This window comes from Meleagris gallopavo, chromosome 14, assembly GCF_905368555.1.
Source record: "Meleagris gallopavo chromosome 14, MGAL_WU_HG_1.1, whole genome shotgun sequence".
In the NCBI taxonomy this organism is placed as follows: Eukaryota; Metazoa; Chordata; class Aves; order Galliformes; family Phasianidae; genus Meleagris; species Meleagris gallopavo.
The window spans coordinates 903,017-926,340 of record NC_139417.1 but is presented as its reverse complement, the minus strand read 5'-3'; the positions used below and the strand labels follow the sequence as shown (position 1 = coordinate 926,340).

At 43.2% G+C, this 23,324-nt stretch overlaps 2 protein-coding genes across 16 annotated transcripts in view; one reads left to right on the top strand and one right to left on the bottom strand.

Moving 5' to 3' along the window:
- The window catches only part of PRKCD (protein kinase C delta), a 60,618-nt gene extending 42,705 nt beyond the window's left edge, over window positions 1–17,913 (top strand). For 5 of the 6 annotated variants that reach the window (XM_085235627.1, XM_085235626.1, XM_085235628.1 and 2 more), the window contains exons 5-18: window positions 3,457–3,613; window positions 4,111–4,142; window positions 4,810–4,895; window positions 5,686–5,815; window positions 6,358–6,458; window positions 7,646–7,742; window positions 9,613–9,743; window positions 10,377–10,550; window positions 11,115–11,206; window positions 12,364–12,426; window positions 14,301–14,439; window positions 15,299–15,487; window positions 16,133–16,261; window positions 17,472–17,913. In XM_085235627.1, the coding sequence (XP_085091753.1) occupies window positions 3,457–3,613; window positions 4,111–4,142; window positions 4,810–4,895; window positions 5,686–5,815; window positions 6,358–6,458; window positions 7,646–7,742; window positions 9,613–9,743; window positions 10,377–10,550; window positions 11,115–11,206; window positions 12,364–12,426; window positions 14,301–14,439; window positions 15,299–15,487; window positions 16,133–16,261; window positions 17,472–17,630 (1,679 nt within the window). In that variant the 3' untranslated portion in view covers window positions 17,631–17,913. The remainder of the gene's footprint in view (window positions 1–3,456; window positions 3,614–4,110; window positions 4,143–4,809; window positions 4,896–5,685; window positions 5,816–6,357; window positions 6,459–7,645; window positions 7,743–9,612; window positions 9,744–10,376; window positions 10,551–11,114; window positions 11,207–12,363; window positions 12,427–14,300; window positions 14,440–15,298; window positions 15,488–16,132; window positions 16,262–17,471) is intronic. The other variant, XM_085235631.1, reaches the window with a different exon arrangement.
- Window positions 17,914–18,758: 845 nt separating this feature from the next.
- The window catches only part of LOC100541523 (6-phosphofructo-2-kinase/fructose-2,6-bisphosphatase 4), a 44,111-nt gene continuing 39,545 nt past the window's right edge, over window positions 18,759–23,324 (bottom strand). For all 10 annotated transcript variants that reach the window (XM_085235635.1, XM_085235632.1, XM_085235633.1 and 7 more), the window contains one exon: window positions 18,759–21,466. In XM_085235635.1, the coding sequence (XP_085091761.1) occupies window positions 21,407–21,466 (60 nt within the window). In that variant the 3' untranslated portion in view covers window positions 18,759–21,406. The remainder of the gene's footprint in view (window positions 21,467–23,324) is intronic.

The window sequence follows — 23,324 nt, the reverse complement described above, 5'->3', positions numbered from 1 at the left end:
CACCTCTGGAGAAGTGCAGGTTTGCTCTCAGCCATGCTTAGTGAGCATGTGGCACAGGGCAGCATGGCTCCTTTTGTCGCATCAACTGCAAGTTTTGAGGAGGATCCTTGGAATACAAAAGCAGTGTGCCACTGATAAATATTAACTGTAGCTCTCAACAGAGGAAGTAGCTGATGGTTAATGGTGTGTGCTGGGTTCTAAATGATCACGGAGGTCACCAGATTCTAGTTGCTGATTCAGCTCCACGGCTCTGGTTTTGCCAGCCCAGCACAAGCGTGTCACCTGGGGAAGTTCTGGCTTGGAGAAAAGCAAAGGCTTTCCCTTAATGTTTCTTCCTCTCACTACCTCCATGCTGCTGTTGGAAGATGTCCTTCCTTGCAGTCGTTAGCTCTCTCTGCATCTCTAAAACAAAGCCTCTGTTCCCCGAGTCCATGTTTGGCTGAACTTCTTAAAAACTTGAGCAATACACCCTAAAGGTAATTTGCACATTAACGATAACTTGCTAAGTATAGCTGTAGTAAATGGAAATGATCTATGCTGTCATTTTGGAGCCATCTCAGGTTCAGGTGTACCTGCCATGCAGCTGCTGTCCAAACCTCGCAGTACCCTCAGAAGTGTGCAGAGTGCTTTCAGCTATGCTTTGGTATTTGCTTGGTTATGGCAAAGGTACGTAATAAGGCAGCAGTTTGTGAAGATGTGGAGATTTTGAAGTTTCTCTGTGCTCCAGGATTCCTCACAGTCAGAGTATGTTTAAGGAAAACATTTGTTTTTCCCACTTCTTCTCAAGTGACGCAGCCCAGTTTACTAATCACCCATTAGAACCAGATGCCTATCTCATACATTTCTGCTAGGTTCAATGTCAGTTTTCTGGACAAGGAGGAAACACCATGATTTTCCATATATTGATCTAAAGTGTTATCTGGGAATTTTGCACACAGCATCAGCAATACCAAATTGCTAACAGTACATCAGCATGAGAAGCCATATCCTGTTCGCACAGTGGTGAATCCTGTTTGTTGCTCATTTTAAAATGGGGAACCACAGTGTTCAGACTTCAGGAAGACTTTTTCCCCAGTCTGTTCAATCACAGGGTATCTCCTTAAAACATGTGAAGAAACAGCATTCCTTCCTCTGTTTTGTTGCTATTACTGATTTAATCCCCCTTCTGAACGCATACTTTTCATGCAACAGGCAGTATGAACTTCTACCAGCTCTTGACATGCTTTTTTTTTTTTTTTTTTTTCTTGCCCACACATTTCAGTGTGTGGTTCCCCTGAAGCAGGGACAGTGGGTGTGATCTGTGTATTTGCTCAGGAAGGTTCAACCAAAGGATAGTACTGTTTGCAGACATGAGTGAGCCTGGAGTGCAGCAGTTGATGGGAGTCCTTGTTGGGTGAACTCATGGCCTGTTTGAACAGCAGAATTGAATCCTATTCCTAAAGAAGTTGCAGTGTACGTGGTGTCAGTGCATCTTTTAAACTCATCAGGTCAAGACAGGGTGGGTTTTTCTCTGACCCAGGTGGTCGGTTTCTCAGGAAAGTGCTTTAATATCTGATGCTAAAAACCAGGGGGTCCTTTTTGATCATTCTTTGCAGTAAAATGCTTAATCTTTTCTTAACATCTGAACTGACTTTGACCTTTCTTTTCTACAATAGCGAGTGCTGCTGTGGGCTGACTGCTGTTGTCTGTGACTGATGAATTAGCTCAGGACACTCGAAATGGTGTTGGATGATAGATTGTCTTCCAGGTTCAGTGGTGTGTTGGAACTGCAGCAGTGGCAGACAGCTGATAAAATGACAAAGAACAAACACATTTAGCAACAAGAACAGGGCTCTTGGGTAACTTAGCAGTAAATGCAGGCATTGTGGTTAATGTGACTTGGCAAAGGAAACAAGGCTGCTTCTGTCAGTATACGTAGGTCACTCCAGAAGTAATGCTTCCCAGTGGCTGGCAGCCCTGCACATAGCAGGGGGGTTGAAACGATGTGATCTTTATGGTCCTTTTCAATCCGGGCCATTCTATGATTCTGTGATGATGACCTGGTCTTTTGTGTTGCTGTCGCCACTGCTGAAGCACACCTCCCACCACCTCACTGTGCTTACATCCACCAGCTGGTCTCTATTCAGCAAGTGTTGATAAATGTCAGTTAGTGCTAATTTTTCTGCATGGAGAAAGACAGTGACACCCCTTTGTTTCATAAGCACTTCCACGTCCAACACCGTTTTGTCTGACTCTGCTGCCGTCTCTGTTTGGCAACAAAATGTCACAGAATATTGGTAGGAAGGTTCAACCTCAACTGCCATCCCACCGACATCTGCCTCTGACTTTGTGGGCTGACAGAATAAGATAGGAGGCATCCCTTTTGGAGCAGCCCTTATAGAAGGCAAAGCACTGCCTGACGCTGTTGAAAGGCAGCAGTGCCATGGAGTAAATCAAACCCCAGCTGTGTTGGCAATGGGAAAAGTACTCCTATGGCTTTTGTGTTGCTCCATGGTTGTGAAACCTCCCACCCTGCACAAGGCAGTCTTGTTACCCTAAACTTTGCAGCACTTCCACCCTGTGAGCCATGGCTCTGTTTTTCCTCATTGCGACCCTCTAGCTGCTGAGCAGAACTGACATGCTTAGCAATGCACTTGCTCCTGTGCTGACTGAGGCTTGTGTCTTTCCCTCCTGAATCAAGATTGTCTCTCATCAGCTCCTTTCTGTTCAGAAGAGATGTGCCCTACAGTTAAATTGCCAGTTATCCCAGTCAATTTTGATGCACCTTTATGGAGTCATTTCTTTTGCAGACTCCTCCTATTGTTTCCAAAACGTGTAGAGTCACTATTGAGTCTTGAGTTGTGGCTGAGAGATTATGACATAGGAGACTCACTTCTGTGATACAAACTGGGAAGCTTCCTTGGAAATGGGTAGAAATAACTATAACCAGTAATGAAGGGTCTGTATGGGCCAGTTCTCAGCCAATTCCTGAGGGCCTGAGGAAATTCATATTTCAAAATGAAACAGCCACATGGTCCAGTGATGACTCGGGTCAGATTCAGAAGGGCATGCAGAGTATGAAAAGGCTTCTACTGATGGAGAAGATGTCTTGCTTCCAATAAAACATAATTTCTCTTTAATATGAACTAGAGCTTAGAATTTTTCAAGAAACGTCTGTAGTTGTCATTTCTCTAGTGAGCCTGTGCTACTTCTCTGCTTCTTGTCAGCTTCATTTGCTGGAGGCTTCCTCTGAAGGAGCAGGAGTGAGAGCTGCCTGCAAAAAGAATGCTTAGGAACCAGTGCATTTGTGTGCTTTGTGCTTGTTGAACTGAATGTCTGCAAGGATGATGGAGGTGTAAATTAGAAATACAAGCTGGAAACAGAAGAGGAAACAGTATTTTGGAGAAACAAATGTTAGTCTTCCTAATAACTTAGAATTAAAAGTATGTCTTCTTGGCTGCCTACTTCTCTCCTTAGATTGCAGACAGTCAATGAGGGAAGAAGAGGGAACAGTAACTATCAACAGGAGAGGAGCTATCAAGCAAGCAAAGATCCACTACATCAAAAATCATGAATTTATTGCTACCTTCTTTGGACAGCCCACATTTTGTTCTGTCTGCAAAGAGTTTGTATGGTAAGAAGGAAGCACTAAACTTCCCCTACCTTCAAAGGATAAATAACTGTAAAATTGCCCTCGTATATTGAAATAAAACATAGATGTAAATTCATTAGTAGTACAAGTTGGAAAGTATGTACACTCTCAGACTTTGAGATGTGAAGTAGCTGATAACAGAGTGAAGACCCATCAAGATGGATCAATTTGTTAAGAAAGTCATTCTAACAGTAAGCCAAGTCAGGAGGAATTTCCCTGTGATTGAAGCTTTGTTTTTTTTCTGTGTTCTCCTGCTAATGTGATAGCCTTTCAGAACATACTACCTTTATTTCTAAGTCTTGTCTTCCTAAGGCAGTGGGTTCTGAATACCAGAACTTAGACCAGTTTATTAATGGGAGCAAATGGTCCCATGGATGAAGAAATTGAATGACATAGTGAAAATAGGAAAAAAACCAAAACACTTCTATTCTAGCAAGCATATACTTATGTGATTTCCTTCTCTATCATTTGCTTTTCAGGGGACTGAACAAACAAGGATACAAATGTAGGCGTAAGTTGAATTTTGTCTTTTTATTGTATTACTTTCTACATTATTTTATAGATCTAATTTATTTTATAGATCCAGTAGTTACCTTTGGAAAAAAAAATTCTGTAAATTTGCACAAACATCTCCATCATCAGTAGATGCTAAACATAAATTTTGTGTGATGATCTAAAGTTGCCTAGTTGTGGTTCCTACCTGAAATTTTAGAACCAAGATTTAGACAAACTGTTCTTCTAGCGTGTGTGTAATACACTGGAAAAGTTGCACTCATACATGACAGCTGCTTTTGTGAAACCTTTTGTAAAAGGAATTACAGTTACTGATGGATTTTTACAGCTGAATTCAAAAGTACTTCCTAACTTACAGTAGATCTGTGTGTTATTTCAAACAGCAGGGGAGGTATCAAAGAGGATCAAAAGCCTAATATTGTCCTCATGTTATCAAATTCTGGTGGTATTATCTAATGGAGACAGATTTCATTTAGAAATAGAGGCTATGACAGAAGAGAATGAAAGGGATACTGCTTTAAAAAGATGATCTTGATAGAAATGTTTGGTACGATGGTATGATGGTGTGTTTTTCATGTTGTGCTATGAAATGCAAGCACCTCATCCCATGTATTTATTATCTGAAGAAATCCTTTTTCTTTTTTTTCCTTGTACATGTCATGAAGAATGCAACGCTGCTATTCATAAGAAATGTATTGATAAAATCATTGGGAGGTGTACTGGTACTGCAGCCAACAGCAGAGACACAATGGTAAGAGCTGGAACAGTGTCCTTGGAGTGTAACTAACTACTGAGCGAACAAAACCCTGTACAGAAACAGGCAGGTTCTTCTGGGAGGTGTTTGGCTGCGCAGTGGAGTTACTTTTTAAGAATGGGTTTGAATATGTAGTGGGTGAAACTTTGAAGTAAAAAATAAAAAAAAAAAAAGGTAGTTAAAAGCCCTAGAAGGAGGTGGGTAATATTGATGGGTGCTTCGCTCCCTACTAGAAGAAGGATGCTTTCATGGATCAAGAAGGATTGAAGGATTTTTGTAGGCTTCGAAAGCCCCAAATACCAAATTTTTCTCTTGGATGTGTTTTGTGGCATGGTGTATTGCTACACCTAGTGATGTATTGTGAGGGTGAGGTGGCATTGCTTTCCTGATGTTTTGAGTATGTTTTGCAGAGACTTATCTTTCATCTGTGTTATGTACGGATGTAGTACATAACACAGTACCACACGTAATACAACATCAGTACTTGAAAGTGAGAGTTGACTATTGTCAGGACCCCTAGAATCTCGCACGATTGTCTCACATATATTTTACTCTGTAGCTTCATGTTCACTGCTAATGTGGTAAGATGTAAAGAGAGGCTAAAAGCATGTTTTTGTTCAGTCACTGCCCTGTTAGGCTGGGATGTGTACCCAAATTCTTACATGCAGAATGTTAAGACTGGGCTATCCAGGATAAAATTATTGTAGCTTTGTAATTTCCAAGCTATTTTCTATAGGAAGCTGGTCCTCTTTTGGGTCAAGTGCCTCACCCATCTCTCTGCCCACAGTTTCAGAAGGAACGTTTCAACATTGACATGCCTCACCGCTTCAAAGTTTACAACTACATGAGCCCTACTTTCTGTGACCACTGCGGCAGCCTGCTCTGGGGGCTGGTCAAGCAAGGACTCAAATGTGAAGGTATGGAGGAAAAGGGAGGGCAGCTGGGACCTCCCACTGCTTGTCCAGCACGATCACTTTCTCTCTGCCCCCTGCTAGAGATTAGCTATCACCACACACTGCATTTGTGTATTATGCAGAATGAGATTTATCATCCCTGTATCGTTTAAACAGCTTTTTAGTAAAGGGGGACAGCGAGGTGCTTGGCTCGTGTGACAGCTCAGCCAAGCTGAGCATCTCATGCATTGGAAGACGTGCAGTGGAGATGTAATCTTGAGCATAATCAAAATTGCTGCTGGGGGATAGCTGAAATCTGGTGAGACTGTAAGATGATCTTTATTGTAACAGACTTTGAGAAGAGAAGAATGGTTGAAATTTTTGTATTTTTGTAGCCTTCGTTGTGTTAAAGATAAAAATTTCAACTTTTATTTGTAATCATTGATTGATGTCTAACCTGGACTTGCTGTAATGCTTACGAACTGCACTGAGAAAAAAGCCATTTTGTTGTAATCTCAGATGTTGTTTCCCTGGTGCTTGTATAACTGTCCTTAAATTTATTTTAGAATGTGCAATGAATGTGCATCATAAATGCCAAAAGAAGGTGGCCAACCTGTGTGGAATTAACCAGAAGTTGCTAGCTGAAGCCTTAACTCAAGTCAGCCAGGTGTGTTTTATTGCCCTTTGTCATTCAATTAGTTGTTTGAGAGCATTTTTGGTTTTTATTTTACTTCACCTATTCCATATCACTTTTGTTGGGAATGGAAGTTTGGAACAGAGGGAATGTAAACAACTTTCTCTTCTTAATTTGACCATAAGGAGGATAACAGTGATAAGGAGGATAAGTCAGCAACTTAGAGGTGAAGCTGAGGAGAGAAACATCCCTCCTGACAAAGAATTCTGAAAAAGGAGGAGTGTTCTCCCTGAAATGCACCTTGGCTCTTCGACAGTCCCAGGGTTATTTTCTCCCTTTCTGTTTAATTGTGTTCAAAGCATAAAGCTGAAGTCTGTTTTTCTCGTGCTTCAACTTTAGAATTTCTCTTGAATGCTAAAATTAAACACGTAAGGAGAAATAGACCAAATCGTTTCAGTTTTTGGAAAGAAAATGCCCCTGGAATTAGCACTGGCCCCATAACTTATCTTGTTGGCCTCCTGCTGCAGTGTAGCTGTTTTTTGTGTACAGACTGCTGTTGACTTCTGAGTTGGAAATTAAGATTCAAACACAAGCTCTGAAATAAAACAGGAAAATATATCACAAAATCCAACAGTATTTCCTCTCAGCGGAGGCATTCCTTTAGCTTTAACAGGTTATTTGCTTTGGAAGCACTGAGAGCTGTTGCACCAGCTTTCACAAAACAGAAAAACTTGATGTGCTCATTAGTAGAACTTGATCTCTGTGATGTTCCTACCTAAAATTTCTTTGCATGTGCTAAAGAAGGATGTCACACATTGACAATGTGCAATACTGTGTCCAGTATTGCAGTGGTTCCCATCTCCTCTTCCAGAAAAATTAACACAAGTCCAGGGAACAGTTTCCTACAGCAAATTCAAACCAAACAATTATTTTCACTGCGGATTCAAACCTTTTGTAGTTTTTCAGCAAATAACTACACAGACTGTTTAGGATTTCTGGTGATTGTTTTTCTTGCAGTGAAAGAAGTAAAATGATTGGCTGAGCTGAAAAAGTGTGGCTAGATAGTCTGTGAACTAGAATTCCACAGGAGAGATGTGCTGGGAGTTAATTATTAAAAAGCAAAGATTATACTGCCATCGCGTTGCATTTACCAGCTCTTGTTGCAGATATTTCTGAAGTACCAGTATCAGTAGAGCTTAAAGTGTTCCCTTCCTCCTTAGAAGTCCACACGAAGGTCTGATTCTGGATCTGTAGAAAATGTTGGTATTTACCAGGATTTTGATAAGAAACCTCGAGGTCCAGGAGGGGATACAACAGGTGAGAAAAGCAACAGTATTTTCCTCCAGCCATTTACCCACCAGACTGCAGAAGCTGCTAGTTTCAGTTATTCGTTATTGCCTTCTGTTAGACGATTTTTTGAACAAGCATTGTTAAAAATATACACACAATTTTTACCTGACCATGCAAAGTGCTCAATAACTTCTTGACAAAGAGCAGTGTTTTTTCAATATACGAGCAAGCCCACTTTTCTGCAGAACACCTGTGTGTGATGTCCTTGTGACACTGATCCTGAGTGGCAGGGGGGGACAGCTCACTGCTCTGACACCTCTCCACCTCCCCCAAGATGTCTCGTATATTGTTAACTTTGTTCCCAGTATGTTAGAAGCCTTTGTGCAGTGACAACTGCTGTCAGTTGTGGGATTCAAGAGCCAGAACACTAGCTGAGATTGAACAGCTGAGATAGGATTCCAGATCCCACTTAAATTGTCTCAGCAGGTTCAGAATGAGGGTTTATTTGTACTTTTTACTATTGTTAAAGAGTTCTAGCAGTTAATGTATCTGGGTTTAGTAACTTGTGATTTTTTATTCAAGGTAAGTGTAACAAAAAGCTGACTTTGTATCAGATGAAAATCTCCAGGCTCAATAAGAAGAAAATGGTGGTTTCACAGCTATACACTAAGACAGTTCTGTTGCAATGCCCATAAGAAAATGAGTGTTATTTATCATCCTTCTTCTGGTTTCCCAAAAGAGAGCAAGTAACCTCTTGCAAAGGTGGTTTGGTTGAATGTTAGGACAGGATTGCAGCCATTGTGATTCCTGCCTGCTTCAGATGCTGTGCAGCTTGTAGGGTGTATACAATATCATCTTGTGATTGTCATCAGCGTCTTGTTGGTGACATAGTAGATCTATGCAGTAGGGATCCAAGGAATGATAGTTATTCATTTTAGAATATAATCAAACTTAACTGTTGTTTTCATGCGTTTTAGCCAGCATCCTCTGTTCCTAACTGGAGCAGGAAAGTGGTCATCCCCCTGTACTCAGCTCTGAGGTCTCAAGCACTGTGTTCAGTTTTGGGCCTCTCTCTACAAGAAAGACATTGAGGTCCTGGAATGTGTTCAGAGAAGGGTAGTGAAACTGGTGAGGGAACTGGAACATGAGTTTTATGGGGAGTGGCTGAGGGAGCTGGGATTGGTCAGTCTGGAGGAGTCCAACTTCCTGAAGGGAGGTTGTGATGACGTGGGGGTTGGCCCCTCTGCCAGGAAACAGCAATAGGATGAGAGGGAATGGCCTCAAGTTGCATCAGGGAGGTTCAGGTAGGATATTTAGAATAATTTCTTCTCCAAAAGAGTGATCAGGTGCTGGAATGGGCTGCCTAGGGAGGTGGTGGAGTCACCACCCCTGCAGGTGTCCAAGAAACATTTAGATGCTGTACTGAAGGACGTGGTTTAGTGGGGAATACTGGTGGTAGGTAGATGGTTGGGCTGGATGATCTTCAAGGTCTTTTCCAACATTGGTGATTCTTTGATCAAATTCAAACCAGATTTTTTATGGCCTCTCTCCTCAGACAGCAGGGCTAACCTCTCCTCTCCTGTTCTCCAAATTATGCTCTGTATCTTAGTGATAAAGTTAGGCTCTTTTATTTTTGTAATGTATGTGTTGCTTAAACCCAGCATCAGAAATGATCACAAATTCCAATCCAACGTTATCAAATGTTCTTGAGTAATTTAAACTTGTTGTAAACTATGTGATTTGACCTGCATGGTTAGATTGGCCAGTGTCCCAGCAGCAGATGAACTGAAACAGCATGTCATTGAATTGAAATACTGTGTCACTAATTCCTAGCAGGGGATCTGAGATGTGCAGTTTTTCTAAATATACTGATCTTTAACCTCCCTTTTTAAATTAGCAGATAGCCAGTATGATAAACTCTGGGAGGGAAGCACTGCCAAGCCAGCACCACGAATTGCAAGCAGGAGAAAATTCAATATAGACAGCTTTGTCTTCCATAAAGTACTGGGGAAAGGAAGTTTTGGAAAGGTATGTAGCAAACTTACAGAGCTTAAACTGACAGCCTTGCTTGATCTCTGCAGTATTTGGGGCTTGGAACATCCTTGTCAAAGACACACAAAGCCTTTGCCTGAATCTGTCAGAACTCAGAAGGGATTCATTAATACACAGCAGGTTTTGAATTATTTAATATCCATTTTAGAGGAATTACCCTTTATCCAAAAGGATAATTCATGTTCATACACTTTGTATAGAAATTGACTCAGTGCAATGGGAGGGGATACGTGGGAGGGCAGCGTGACCTTCCACTCCTGTCTGCCTCTGCTCTGTGCATGTCCAGCAGTGGTGTGACCTCCTCGGGGTCTGTGCTCTGTTGGCTGTGAAACTCCAGCTCCAATGAAGAAACAGGTACCTATTTATGATATCACAAGACAGAAAAACTGCCTGACAGCTGCTCTGCCTGTGTTACATGCTCTTTGTACCCTGTCTCCTCTTAGCTACGCCCAGCAGCTTCACCTTCCCAAATCTCACCCATCTTTCCCATTTCTGTGGTTCAGTTGTCATGGCACTTGCTGTAGATGCCCTTGACTTTTCCTTAACTGATACCATCAACAGCAGTCTTTCCTACACGTGCTGTAATCTCATCTTTTGTTTCATTTGTAGGTCCTGCTTGCTGAGCTAAAAGGAAAGAATGAGTTCTTTGCTATCAAAGCTCTGAAAAAAGATGTGGTGCTAATTGATGATGATGTGGAATGTACCATGGTGGAGAAGCGGGTCCTAGCACTTGCATGGGAAAATCCATTTCTCACACACCTTTATTGCACGTTCCAGACAAAGGTAAGGAAAAGAAACCCAATGGCAACAGCAACACAACACACGTAGCCTTTTAATGGGTGCTGTTACCAATGGTCAAGTGAAAATAGCTTAGGGGATTTAACTCCTGCTTCATTCTTCTTGTGCTCCTCTGCAGTGGTTCACAAGACTTGTGGAAAGTAAATGTGAGTGTGATACCCACTGAGGAAAATAGAATGAGATCTGAGTAACATCTATACAATGTGGAGTAAGAGGCAGTTTAATTTAAAGCCTTGACCTTAGCTTTATCATCTTCAGTGAAGGGAACAAAAATGACTGTCAGTAATGAGACAGAAGTCAGTAAGTCTGTTTAAATGTGTATTTAAATTAAATCTAGAAGCCCACAGAATACATGATCAGTTCTTCAGCCTTATAAGATCATGCTACTCAAATCTTTAGCAACTTCATACACTCTTAGAGGTGCACGAAACAGGTAAATATTTCAGGATATGAGGAATGTGGCCACTTGGTACCCAGGAGCCACGTTGCTACTTACTGTGTAAACAATGGCATCAGTAATGTTTCTGTTCTCTGATTATCTGCAAACAGGATCACCTGTTTTTTGTTATGGAGTTCCTGAATGGGGGAGACCTGATGTTTCACATACAAGACAAGGGGCGTTTTGACCTCTACAGAGCAACGTAAGTCCACAGTGCTTCAGTCCCAAGCTCCATGAATGCTTTATGGTTGTTCTGCTTCTGGTTTTAACATTTATAAACCACTGTCTTGCTTTAAGGGATGTCTGTACATGAAGATGCTAGGTAAGCCACAGCATAAGCCAGCAATGAAAAAGTACAGCATTAGTGTTCATTAGGAGAGTATTTCCATGGAAAAAAAAAAAATTCATAAGAAAACAGCATTGGAGGGGGCGGGGAGAATCTAGTAAATAATGTCACCAGTACAGGAGGATAGCATGCACTTCACACAAGATGTGAATAAAAGTGGGAAGGTGATTCTGTCAGTAACCTATGACAAAGATAACCAGAGCTGAAGACTTTAAAAGATGCAAAAATATCGTATTATCCCAACTGTAACTTTTAGTTTTAGATCAGTTTTTAACTACCTCACCCAGCAGAATGCCTGTTATTGTGTTGTTGAATGAGTGCATGGGAGAATCTTAAATGTAACAGCATGGGAAACTCAAAAGCACCAGTGCTATTGTGTAACTGGACAAGAAAATGCCTGGTGTTACTGCGTGTTGTTCTAAGGAAATGCTCATTGGATTAAAGGCATACATTCTTGGGGGAAGAGAAAGCATTCCTTAAATGTTTTCCTTGCTATTCTGGATTATCACCTCCTTTTTGAGACAGAAGCAGTGCTTCTTTTCAGCCTGTGCTGCAATTGGGCAGGCATAGAAGGATATAGGTATTGAGGTCTGTTTCAAATTTAGCCTTTAATGCCCCATCCCCCCCTAAAGCAGTGCTGTATTAAGTATTAAGCTCCCAGTAACTGTATTTCAAAAACTGTTTGCATATTTCTCTATAAATACATGCTGAACTATTAAAGAGTAGAAAAGGGACAGCATTCCACAATGAAAGAGAATGGAGCATTAAAGCAAGTTGCTGTCCCCACTGTTTGGCATCACAGCTGTGTGGTGAAGGTTAACTTGCATATTATATAACATCTATCTGTATAAATACAGGTCTAACATTAAATATTGCTTTGCTCTTTCTGGGTATTTAAAGGAACATATAATACTTCTCACTTCATGAAGTTTTATGTCAGTTCTTTTGGCCAGCTGCACTGTCTCGTGTTTTAACTGGGAAAGATAAACTAAAAGGCGTTTTGGTTTTTTCAGGTTTTATGGAGCTGAAATTTTATGTGGGCTACAGTTTCTTCACAGCAAAGGCATTATTTATAGGTGAGTAGCGTCTAGTTCCAGCGTGGGAACTAGGAAATGCCTTAGCATTTCATGCCTCTTTGAGTTACTGATTGATGTAACAAGTAAAGGCTGTCTGTCAGACATTTGATGTTATTCCAAGGGCATTAACATGCCTGAGATGAATTTTGTATCTTTGTGTCTTTTCCTTGGCAACCAGAATGATGGAATGTTATTTATGTTACACAAAAGCAATTTTGTCTGTTATTTTTAAGCCGTCCCTTCAAATTACGAGTCTTTCTAGTGCAGTGGCAATGGTGAGGGTCCCTGTGGGGATCAGTTCCTACCAGCCCTGTGAAATCACAGAGGTTGAAAGTCATCTGCTTTTGCCATCTATGTGAAACCATAGAATCAATGCTTCTGCCTCACCAGATGCTCATCAGATGCTTTTTACTGTACATGTCCACATTACAAGGGATCCCAAGTCTCCAAAGCACTGTTTGGTTACTACCTGTTCAGGCAGCTCTTATCTCTAGCAGACAGCATCTGTGTGTTTGAGAGCACGTTATGCATGGCCTTAGGTAAGTGCATGCAGAGATGTCCAGTAGTGCCCACCTCCCTTTACTGCTGTAAAGAAACACCTGTTGGAGCATGCTGTTATCAGCAGGAAATCTTTCCATCCCAGATTTTGTGGAGCAATTCCAGGCCTGCTTATAAATGTCCCTTCGTTAAATTAGTGCTCTTAAAGGGAGATTTCAGAGTATGGAATATTTTCAGAGAAACAGTACCATTTACCAACAGGACATCAGCAAAACCAAAGGTACTTTTCTTCTCCGTCTCACACAGGAAGTTGACCAATATAATCACAGAACACAACTGGAGCAGTTTTAGGGAGGTGATGCACATCAGTGAACCCTTCTCACCCCTAATGATGATTTTAGAACTTGCAGCTAGATAAGAGCAGTGTCTTATGTTACAGTGAGCTTTCCCTGTTTCAGAAACTTACTCAGGTGAACAGCAGCAGATGCCCGAACACAGAGGGATTTACAGTGCCTTGCATTTGAGCAGGGGCTCTTGGTTCCTACTGCAGCTCACTCCTCTGGTTCATAGTGCAGCTCACCCTTGTGGCAGTGTAAGTAGCTGATAAGATAAGCTTAAGCTCCTAGGGAGGAAAGGCTGCCCTTTTCTCATGTAAAATCTGCTCAATTCAAGTCTTTCTTGGTAAGCAGAAGGGCTGCATGGTTTCTCTTCAGCCTGCCCTCCTCGGTATGTGCTTTTGCAGCCAGATGGACAAAAAACACATTGCAGCCAAAGGCAGGGAATGTAGCTTTTGGAAACTGCTGTTAAAACTCCTCTTGCTGCATGAGGAGTGCAGTTCTGAGAAAAGGCACGAAGAGGGCATGTCACAGACAGTGGGCCACAGCACACAAAGTCCCTTGTGCTGTAACTAGGAACAAGTCACAGGTGGTACTAAAATTGGGCAGGCTTTGAACATTGGTGCTTGTGCCAAACACTCCAGGCATCTGACAGCTTTTCCTCTGAGTTACACAGTCGGTGCAGCACTGCTGTGTTGGCTCGTGAGGCATTAACTCACACCTCCTTCCAGAGGCAACCGAAGCACTGAGAGTGGTTCTGGACATGGAAACAGATGGTGAGGATTATACGATCACTTTGTATGTGCACCTCAGCCTCTTTCTTACTCTGAGGAGAAGTTTTCCTTTCTCCCTACCATCTTCAAAGTACAGGAGTTACCATCCCATAGATATTGTGTTGATGGATGATTATTTCCTTGAAAAGCCTCTTTGTGTGATGTAGGGAAGGCTGTTCTTAGCCAGGAGGAACACGCATACGTCTGAATGCAAAAATGATTCACTCGTCTTTCAAACATGCCATTTTTCTTTTATCCCCTTTTGCAGAGACCTAAAACTGGACAACGTTATGCTCGATAAAGAAGGCCACATCAAAATAGCTGACTTTGGAATGTGCAAAGAAAATGTAGTTGGTGAGAACAAGGCAAGCACTTTCTGTGGGACCCCAGATTACATTGCTCCAGAGGTGAGTACATCAGTGCCACACACTGCTGCAGTGGATTTAATGCACCCACCTTAGAGTGGCCTCTGTGGTTATTCTTCCCTCTTAAGAAAAGCAGTTCAAAACTGTTTAAAAAACAAAAAAGTCTAATTAGTATAAGAAAAACATTAAATCTGAGCTTTTCTGTGGAAGGTTCTTAACTTTTGTAAGTTAAAAGTACACTTTACAAAACCTCTATTTTTTTCTTTTAAAATGTAATTTTTTCAGTTGCTGAAAATCTGTAGCTTTCCCTTCTGCCTTAACACTGGCATACATGCAGGGCTCCTGCAAAATGTGTGCACTGCAGGTGATAAAACAGACATGCACCCATGTAAACAGCCAAAATTCAAAGCAAAGACAGCTTCTGAGGAGGCTCTCACAGTTAAATTCCTTGTATTCAGAGCTGGTTTCTTATCTGATTTGCACGATAGTCAAATAAGGTGGTTAGCTATTAAAAGCAATAAACGTCAAAGTCTGATGGTTAATAATCTGCTTGCATTGCTATGTGTTCCTCCATTCCCTGTTTATTACTTTGTAATGAAACTAGAGTAGATGTTTCCAAGAATGTGGCATTCAAAGTTAATGGAGAAAACTTCAGAATGAGAACAAAGATGTGTCCTCTGAGCTTCCACATTTCCACACACAGCAGCAGCTGAGCATAGTGCTACAGTGTCAGCAGTCCTGTCAGATAGCTGGATAGGTGGAAAACAGGATTTTTCCACCTCTCCAGATAAGCTTGTTATAAAGATTCCTCTTAAACTCACACTTCTGTTTTTTTGACACGCACTTCTGCCTTTTACTAATTAGTCGCATTTCTTCCCCTGTACTCTTTTTATGGAACAAGATTCTACAAGGCTTGAAGTACACATTCTCTGTGGACTGGTGGTCATTTGGGGTCCTGCTATACGAGATGCTCATTGGGCAGTCCCCTTTCCATGGGGATGATGAAGATGAGTTGTTTGAGTCGATCCGAGTGGACACACCTCACTACCCACGCTGGATCACCAAGGAATCAAAAGATATATTAGAAAAGGTAAGTTTGATTATCCTTGAGTGGGTCGTCATAGCGTATTTCTTCCAAATAGGGGTGTTCCCTTATGAGTCCCATGCAGGACAGGCTGAGCTGGGGCTGTGCAGGTGGAGAAGAGAAGGCTGCGGGGAGAGCGGAGAGCGGCCTGTCAGTATCCAAAGGGGCTGTGAGAAAGAAGGGGACAGACTCTTCAGCTGGGTCTGTGGTGACAGGACAAGGGGAAATACTCTCAAACAGAAAGAGGGGAGATTTAGATTGGATATTAGGAAGGAGGTTTTAGTTTTTGTTTGTTTTTGTTTGTTGTTGAGAAGTGGTGGTGCCCCATTCCTGGGGACATTCAAGGTCAGGCTGCATGGGGCTGTGAGCACTGATGGAGCTGTGGGTGTCCCTGCTCACTACCGGAGGAGGAAGGGATGCCTTAAGGGTCCCTTCTGACTCAAAAGATTCTATGATTCCCTGAAATCTCAGCTTTTAAAAGGAGCTGCTTATCAGCTAGCAGATAACCTCCCTTGGCTTTCAATTTGTGAAAGTTAGTAGTCATGTCTGTTTACTGTTAGCAACTTTGGTTCAGCAGCATACCTGTTACTTTTTCCAGTGCCACCACCTTCTTAGCAAATGCAAGACATCATTGGTTATCTTGTCTTGCAGCTATTTGAAAGAGATCCAACAAGAAGACTTGGTGTCACTGGGAATATCAGAGCTCATCCTTTCTTCAAAACCATCAACTGGACAACCCTGGAGAAGAGGGAGGTAGACCCTCCTTTCAAGCCAAAAGTGGTATGTAGATGATTCTTTGTTTCTTGGCAATATTCTAAATGCCCATACAGGAGTCATGGGTGGTTTCTCTTAACTTGCTTCAAGCATTTTTACTGTAGTTTCTCCTGAAACCTGAAATGTTTTCCAGTCTGAAATCTTCCTTTTAAGACAGCCTTCCTATACAACCTCAGGAAGCCTATTTACCACTACAGGAGCCTTCAGGAAAAATCATTCATAGTTCTGAAGTCCACCCTTCTTAAATCTTGAGATCAGTGGAGAAGTGAATGTTTTCCATGCCTTGATGTTAGCACTACTGCTAGCACTGCTGAGCTTTTCTCTGCTGTGTTGCCATCTTGGCAAAGAACCAATTAACTTTGGGCTGCTCAGCTGCTCCCTGCCCACAGGCACGATCTGCACCAATACTAAATACCTCTGCTGCTCCAAACTCACATGGGAGTCTCCAGCTGGGCAGAAGGATGTGTTCTCCACACCACTGCTATTAAAGCTGTTTGCAGTGCATGTGCCTCATGTTATCTAAAAGGAGGAGCGTGTGAAGAACAAACTGCTTTTAGTCTGCATCACCACAGACTGCTGCTGCTTCATCTGAGTTAAAAATTCAGATCGGTTTTCCTTAACCCTGCTGCAGGTACAGATAAATGATCTCAGATTAAGCTGTCTTCTTAAAATGTCCGCATATCCTCGATGCAGGAATTGTTCCACTTAAGAATGGGAGGCTTCATGGCCCACGTTAACATAAAAAGACACTGTGGAAGTGTGATAGTCCTGCAAACTATAAGCTTTGAAGGTTCAGAAAGTAAAACATGGCCTTCAGTAGTGGGAATTCTTAGGAAACATGCACAAACATTAGTTTTATCCAGACACGAGACAGCTGCAAGAAGGCATCAAGATCTTTCTTTGAATGCAGACCTTAAGTGCTTTCAGGAATTTAAAAATATCTGTGGGCTTAAATGTAACTGCATTGCTTTTGGCAGCAGAGAATCCTTGGGTACGTAAGTGAAACTTCATCATGAGTCCAGGTGGTTCTTTTTGCAAAGCAAAATAGTGCTATTTGTTTCCAACAACATGTAGCTGCACAGTTGTAAGTTGTTGTATTGTTTAAAATAGGCAAAGAATTTTTTTTCACTGAACCCAACTGGTTTGGGAGGTGAGTTGCTCTGGAAGCCAGGTTTGCAGCCCTGCCCCAAACTGTCATTCCTTCTCTATTTAACAGAAGTCAGCGAGTGACTACAACAACTTCGACAGAGAATTTCTGAATGAGAAGCCGAAGCTCTCCTACAGTGACAAAAACCTGATTGACTCCATGGACCAGTCTGCGTTCGATGGCTTCTCCTTCACCAACCCTAAGTTTGAACAGATCTTAGAAAAATAGTCTGAACAGAGCCAGACTCACAAATGCTATGAGCAGAAAACTGCAGTGCTAAGTGGTGTGTGCCAGTGATGTGTCAATACTTCAGCGTAGCAGCTCGGTAGTGTGGATAATCACGTGTAACTGCTGATTTGTTGGCAGTGTTCTTTTATGCATGGCCGGGTGTGAGGTATGTGAATCACGTGCATTATTTTCTCTGTTTGGGAAAATGTAAATTGTTTGGTTACTTGAATGTAGTTATGTTTTATATATATAAATATATATGCTGTATATTTTGCTCAAGACATTGGAGAATGGAAGATGTCTTTTTTAAAAAAACATGTGTTTGAGCCTTGGTTCTTTTGTCCTCACTTCAAAGAAAGTTACATTAAACTTTCATTCCTCACTTTTCTTTTTCGTGGACAAATACCCAATTAAGCTCCAGCTGTAATTAATCCACAGTAGAAAAATGATGATAATTTTCAAGTCTTCTTCACTTACAAAGATAAGAAAAACCTTTTAGAATTATCTGAAATGAGGAATTAACAGCCTGCAGCTGGTGGAGGCAGCAGGGCAGTGCTGCTCTGGGCACTGAGGCCAGTCAGGGCCTTAGTTAGCTGCACATCCTTGGCTCTGACAGTTAATAAATGCCTTCATCTTTACTAGGAAAACACAAGAAACAAACTCACTTCCCCTCCCCAGAAAGGACTTCTTATAAACATCTGTGTTGCAGGAACTCCTGCTGACTTTCATTTCTGCAGCAGGGCTGGGAAGCACTGTGCAACTGCAAAGCTGCTGCCAGCAGTTCCACTCCCTGCTGCGTGCCAGGCTCCAGGGGCTGCTCTAAAGGAGCAGGGTAAGCAGCTGCTCTGTGCCCCTTAACCAGCTGTGGTACCCTCAATCACTTCATTCGTACTTTGTCTCTAGAATTTTCATCCCACCTCAGCTGTATGTGCAAATATGTGCCAGAAGGTGGCAGGTGGAAGAGGATCAAGACCAGTGTAGCATTAAAAGCTTGATTCAGACCTTAAAGTACCACTGACAAGGAAGAGCTAATAGTCTTACCTTCCTGCTCCTTCAGGCAAATCTTCACCATTCTCACTGCTCCCCACCACTTCCACTGCTGCAGTAGCCATGGAAAAAACACAGCAGTGCAGGGCGTAACATTTGATCTTTATTGCTTGGATCAAATGTCAAACAATTACATTGGTCTGAAAGATTACAACGAGGGAGGCCAGCAATGTAAGAACAGGTAGTTTAATCTCATTCAGAAGTCTGCATCTGAGCTAGCGAGTGCATTAACAGTCAGGAGGCAGCGAAACAGACACAGATACACAAGACCAGGACGAGGGTTTTTACCTCGCTGTGCTGATTCGGTCAGGGCTGCGTGGCAGGAAGAGTGCAGGACATGGGCAGCTGCTCAGGGCACTGCTGGTGCACTGCAGTCCTCCCCAGTGCCTCCCCACACAGAAGTCACACAGCAGGCAGAATGCAGTCGCTGCACAGTTACATTCACTGTCTACATTTGCTCTCACCAGCTAGAAAGGGGTGGATGCAGTTGATGATTTAGTACCTAAAGTCCCACAGACAACTTCATAATTTTTTCTCTTCAAGTATCAGCATAACAGTTTATTTACACTTCTATACAGCCTTTTTTATTTTTATTTTTCTTAACTCAACACTCACACTTAGTAAAACACTCACAGTATATTCAAAAGCAGGCTATAAAAATACCTACTGTACGTAAAACATTTAGCCTCCCCTGAAAGGGCAGAGAGGTCAGAGAGGGGGAGGAAAGAGCTGCCTCCAGCTCACCTCGCTAGGGGGAACCTCTCCTTCCACCCTGCTCCTCGGAGCTGTGGTCCCCTCCTTCCCCAGCCCCTCCAACCAGGGGCACACATCTCATTGGGGGAGCTGTGGAAGGGCTCCCGGTCACAGCAGAGGTCTGGAGGAGAACAGCCCTGCCTTCCCAAGCACAGAACACAAAATCGGAGGGGGAAAAGCGTCCTGTGCGTTTCGCACAAAGATGGCCTCGTTCAATGCATCAATCAGTGCAGCGCAGCGCAGGCTCTCCTCACACAATAGCTACAAACACAGCTGGCTGAAGAAAGGGCTGAGACACACGGTGCTGAGTTAATGGGTCACACACACAAAGCTCCAGCCCGCAGCGCTCACGGCGAGTGTTCCTGGGCACTTCGTGCCCTCCCCTTTCCTCTTCTGTAGTGGAACCCAGCGATGTGATATGGCTTACTTCCAGCACGGAGCAGCTCGCTGACATTAGCTTATTAAAACAAACCACGACAGCAGCACATTATCTTACAAATCCTGCATGAACAGAAGACAGTGCATCCCCAGCCTGCAAGACGACGTTACGAGGACCCAGTATTTCACACAGGAATTGAACAAAGTTCTGTTGCTTTTTGTTTTTTAAGTCAGCAATGTACGTGGTAAAGGTTTGGTCACTTGAAGTCCTTAAGAATAAAAATTTAACAAACAGACAAAAATAAAACCAAAGCACGGTCCATCAACACAAAGGCAGTCCTCCTTCCCAGGACAAAGCCAGCACAGTGCTGGCAGCTCACTGCAGCCGTGGGCAACACCCCAAATGCAAAGCAGTTTAGTACTTAGGAGGTCGTCCCCTCAACAGACACAGAGAAGCCCATTTGTAGCACTGGAGTTTCACAGAGAACTACAGAATAGCAACGAAGAATTTGGGCACTGAGAGGTTGCTTAAGAACAACAATCATTAAAAGACAAAAAAGCATGCAGGCCACGTGACAAAAAAGTTTCACAATTTACCTGATGTTTTCCTGCATGAGCTGTAAGAAAGCTACAAGAAAGGTGAAATGCCACCTAACCTTTCTGTACTGTTTCCTGACGTATGTGTTAGATGTGGCTATAAAGAGAAATGTACACGTTGAAATTCATCCCAAAATTGCCTCCAAATCACAGTGCTAAAAAGCAAAGCAGCTCCTCCAGCCTCTGCCCCCCGAGCCCTTCCCCAGCTCGCAGCCAAACAGCTGCCAGGCACACAGCAGGGCATTGCTCTGCATGCCCTCACTGCCCCCACTGCTGCCCCCCACACACATCCCACAGCCATCACTTCAAGCTCTGCCCTCCACTCTGCTCCACACTACAGCCGGCCCCTGGAAAATGTTACGACCCCACTCAAGCAGCAGGATCTATCAGGTGGTGAAACTCATTGGATTGTTTTGTTTTCCAAGGGGAAAGTCTTCCCCTCTCATAACAATTTGAGTGTCTCTGGGCAAACCCAAGATCACAGTGAGAGACAGAAGCTGGTACTGCTGATGAGCTCTCTGACTGAAGGCAGTTTTGCAACACGAAGCCTCCAATGCTCTAACTGCAGGATTCTGTCTGTGTTAAATAAGCCTCTCCGTAATTCTAGGCAATGATTCACAGTAGAAATAAGAGAAATTCTTAGAAAAACACTTAAAGAAAGTAAAGTCTAGTTAAAATCTGACAGTAAAATTGACACGGGCAATTAACCGTCTTGCAGTATCCACAGATGAACACTAAAAGCCACTGAAACAGCACAACTTTACGTACAGAAGTCTAAAACCAACTGGAGTCCGTCAGCACGGATTTCTTTTTACCACTACCAGGAGTTAACCACAACTAGAGCTGTTCTCCAAAGAAGCTGAATCACACTGGGAATGTCTGAGGGCGAAGGGGAGCTGCGCTCTGCCTGCCGCCCAGCGACGCCTTCACCGTTCCCAAGGCCCGAGCTGCTGCTCCGTGCTCAGGTGCTGGAGGAAGGGCTGCTGCCTCCGGAGCTGCAGCTATAGGTGGTTGGGTACCGTCCTCAAGGCTTCTTCTCTCGACCGGTCCACGCCTACATTCTGCAAATTTAAAGACAGAAAGCACTTGAAGGCATGAGTCACAGCATCGGCCATAGCTCTGCTCAACTCGAGTGCTTACACAAGACAGACGTTGTGCAAGTTTTGATGTTCATTGCCTCAGTGTGGCTGTGAAGCACAAGGAGAGCAGGAGAGGTCCCAGCTGGGAACAGAAACCAAAGCCCAGAGCTTGGCAGGGACACTCGGAAAGCCTCTCAATGGCACAGGTTACACCTCCTCTGGTGGGACAATCGGTCTTGGACAACTGGTTTCTCCATGCTGTTTGCGTCGCATTGTTCTATTTACCTTTTTCTTTTTTAAATTCTAATCACTGTTTCTATCTACTAATAATCACTTCTAGCATTTAACATGCAGTGCAAGAGAAAAATAACACCATGCAGCAACGATCATCAGCCACACAAAACGGGACAAAATTTGGATGGAGGGAAAGCCATCTCTCCTTTGTGTCTAGCTTGCTTATGGAACTGACTCCTTAATGCCCCCATCAAGAAAGCCAGTTCTGGTCCTGGTAGGCACCAAAGTCACTGGGCAGATGAAATATCTCCCTGAAGAGCTGGTAATGTGAAGTGTGGGACTTGTAGGCACGTTGGCAGATGTCACACTGATATCAGGTAACATTCTCGTGGTTTTACAGCCCTGCTGCTTGGCCTTTTCCTTCCAAGCATGTCTCTCCAGTCCAGCTGAAGGAAGCAGAGCTTCACACACACCATGCAGCGCCCCACCACCCAGAGTGCACCTACAAGCAAAGTGAGCCATCCCCAACCCATGCTGCTGGGACACTCAGTCACTCCTTCAGAAAACAAGGGATAAACAAGCAGTACTAGACTGGATTTGGGGGATCAAGCATGCCCACGTTATTTCTGCCCTTTCTAACACTCCTTGTACCAACCAACATCAGCCCTATCTTTTCTCACCTGCCTTCCACCCTCTGGGTACATCAGCACCAGCCACCACAACCACAGCACGGGCAGACGAGTGCAGGAGAGCACCCAGCTGCTCTCTGTGAAGGAGAAAATCACACTCCTGTGCCAGGAAGAAGCTCCGCAGGGCAGCCTTCCTTCTGGAGACACAGAAATGGCCCCGGCATCCAGGAGCACGAGGACTTGGCAAAGCAAGGTGCTCTCCTCAATGACCACAACAGAGACACCCACCGTGCTGGCATTTGTCTCATCTGTCTGTATTTTCTTAGCAACTGATGCAACATACCCAAAAACTCCTCAAGAATGTGGAGATGTCTCCACAAGTAATGTGAGAATATTGGCTAACATCTAAGTGAAGCATCTGCTGTCGATTCAAAGAAAATTAAATGGAGCTCGAAATGGAGCATCAATGTGCAGAAATCTGGAGGCACTGGAACTTAAGAGCAACAAGAACTGAATAGCTACAGCATGAAACAGAGGAAACAACGTGGCCAAGACAAGGAAAAGCCACCTCTCCTTAACTGAAATAAGGCCTGCCAGGCAAAAACTGCATCCCACCTGCTGAGACAGAGGGAATGCCAATATGCAAAGCTGAAAGTATTAAGTCCTCCAGTCTGAACAAAGGTGAAGGGGAAAACGCTGTGGAAGCAAAGCACACAGAACTGCCATGTGGAAGAAACACTACAAAGTCTAATAAATAAACCCCGGGGCTTATCAGACAAAGCAGACACAACGCTGAAAGACCAGAAAGGGACTACCATCCCCTTAATGGTAAATGAGTTCCTGCTCACAGCAATCACATTAGATTTGATTAGTGCAGCTGGGACCATTCTCACTGCCAGAGCAACCGTGGGCACGGGGAAATGCAGAATGGTGCTGCATCTCCTCTGGTCAGTTTGAGCTTTTATCTTCTTTATGGA